Source organism: Daktulosphaira vitifoliae, unplaced genomic scaffold, assembly GCF_025091365.1.
Source record: "Daktulosphaira vitifoliae isolate Bord-2020 unplaced genomic scaffold, ASM2509136v1 Scaffold_4741, whole genome shotgun sequence".
Lineage (NCBI taxonomy): Eukaryota > Metazoa > Arthropoda > Insecta > Hemiptera > Phylloxeridae > Daktulosphaira > Daktulosphaira vitifoliae.
This window is the reverse complement of record NW_026104301.1, coordinates 1-879: the sequence shown is the minus strand read 5'-3', so window position 1 is coordinate 879 and position 879 is coordinate 1. Positions and strand designations below refer to the sequence as shown.

At 22.2% G+C, this 879-nt stretch overlaps 1 protein-coding gene across 1 annotated transcript; it reads left to right on the top strand.

The window, feature by feature from the left end:
* On the top strand, positions 1-564 carry LOC126910127 (uncharacterized; the record flags this gene model as incomplete). The annotated part of the gene is given in 2 exon segments (XM_050692514.1): positions 1-14; positions 76-564. Coding segments are annotated over 2 exon segments (199 nt in total), but the record flags the coding sequence as incomplete, so codon positions are not given.
* Positions 565-879: the final 315 nt, after the last annotated feature.

Genomic DNA, 879 nt, shown 5'->3' with positions numbered 1-879 from the left:
AATTCATGATGAATGTAATTATTTAACAATTATTGTAATAATTCATATACTTTATTATATTATTGTATTTTTTAGATGACAAACTATACAGATTAAGTGATGTACTGATAAAAGTATTATTCTACAAGGCACAATTGAACAATAAAGAATTTGGTTACCATTATAATACCTGTTCTGTTGTAATAAATGAACTGTCAGAATCTCTTTCTCCAGATAAGATATATCAATCTTATTACGATTTTTTTTTAACTTATAATTAAAATATTCTAAAATTATAAAAATTGTAATCCCTACATCCAATAATTTATTGTATTTCATTATTATTATTGCTCTAAGTTTATTTAAATTTAATTTTCAATTTATTGTAGAGTCTGTGCCACTCTTGATTTATTTGTACTTGTAATTGCTTAAAATAATCCGCCAACCTTATTATTTGGATAGAAATACCAAACAGTATGTCTGTTAAATGTCATAAATTCATTTTGAATCATAAATCTATTTTATTTGCATATCTTAATAATATTTTTAAGTCACGTTAAATAAAAAATAATTTGGTTTCGTCAATTTTTGTTCTTAAAACAGTGTTTNACGTTAAATAAAAAATAATTTGGTTTCGTCAATTTTTGTTCTTAAAACAGTGTTTTAACAAAAAAAATTCATAGAACTAATGTAGAAAAATTTTTTTAAAAAGTTAAAGCGAAAATGATAAATGAATCTTAGACAATAGAGTTGAAGACAAATGCCTTTCCCTGTAGATGAACATACAACAGTATCAATCAGTTTTTAATACTCCCCTAATCAAAAATTTGCACTCCCAGTTATTTTTATAAATTTTACATTTATTTAAAAATGAAAAGTTCAAAAATAGTAATTTACATA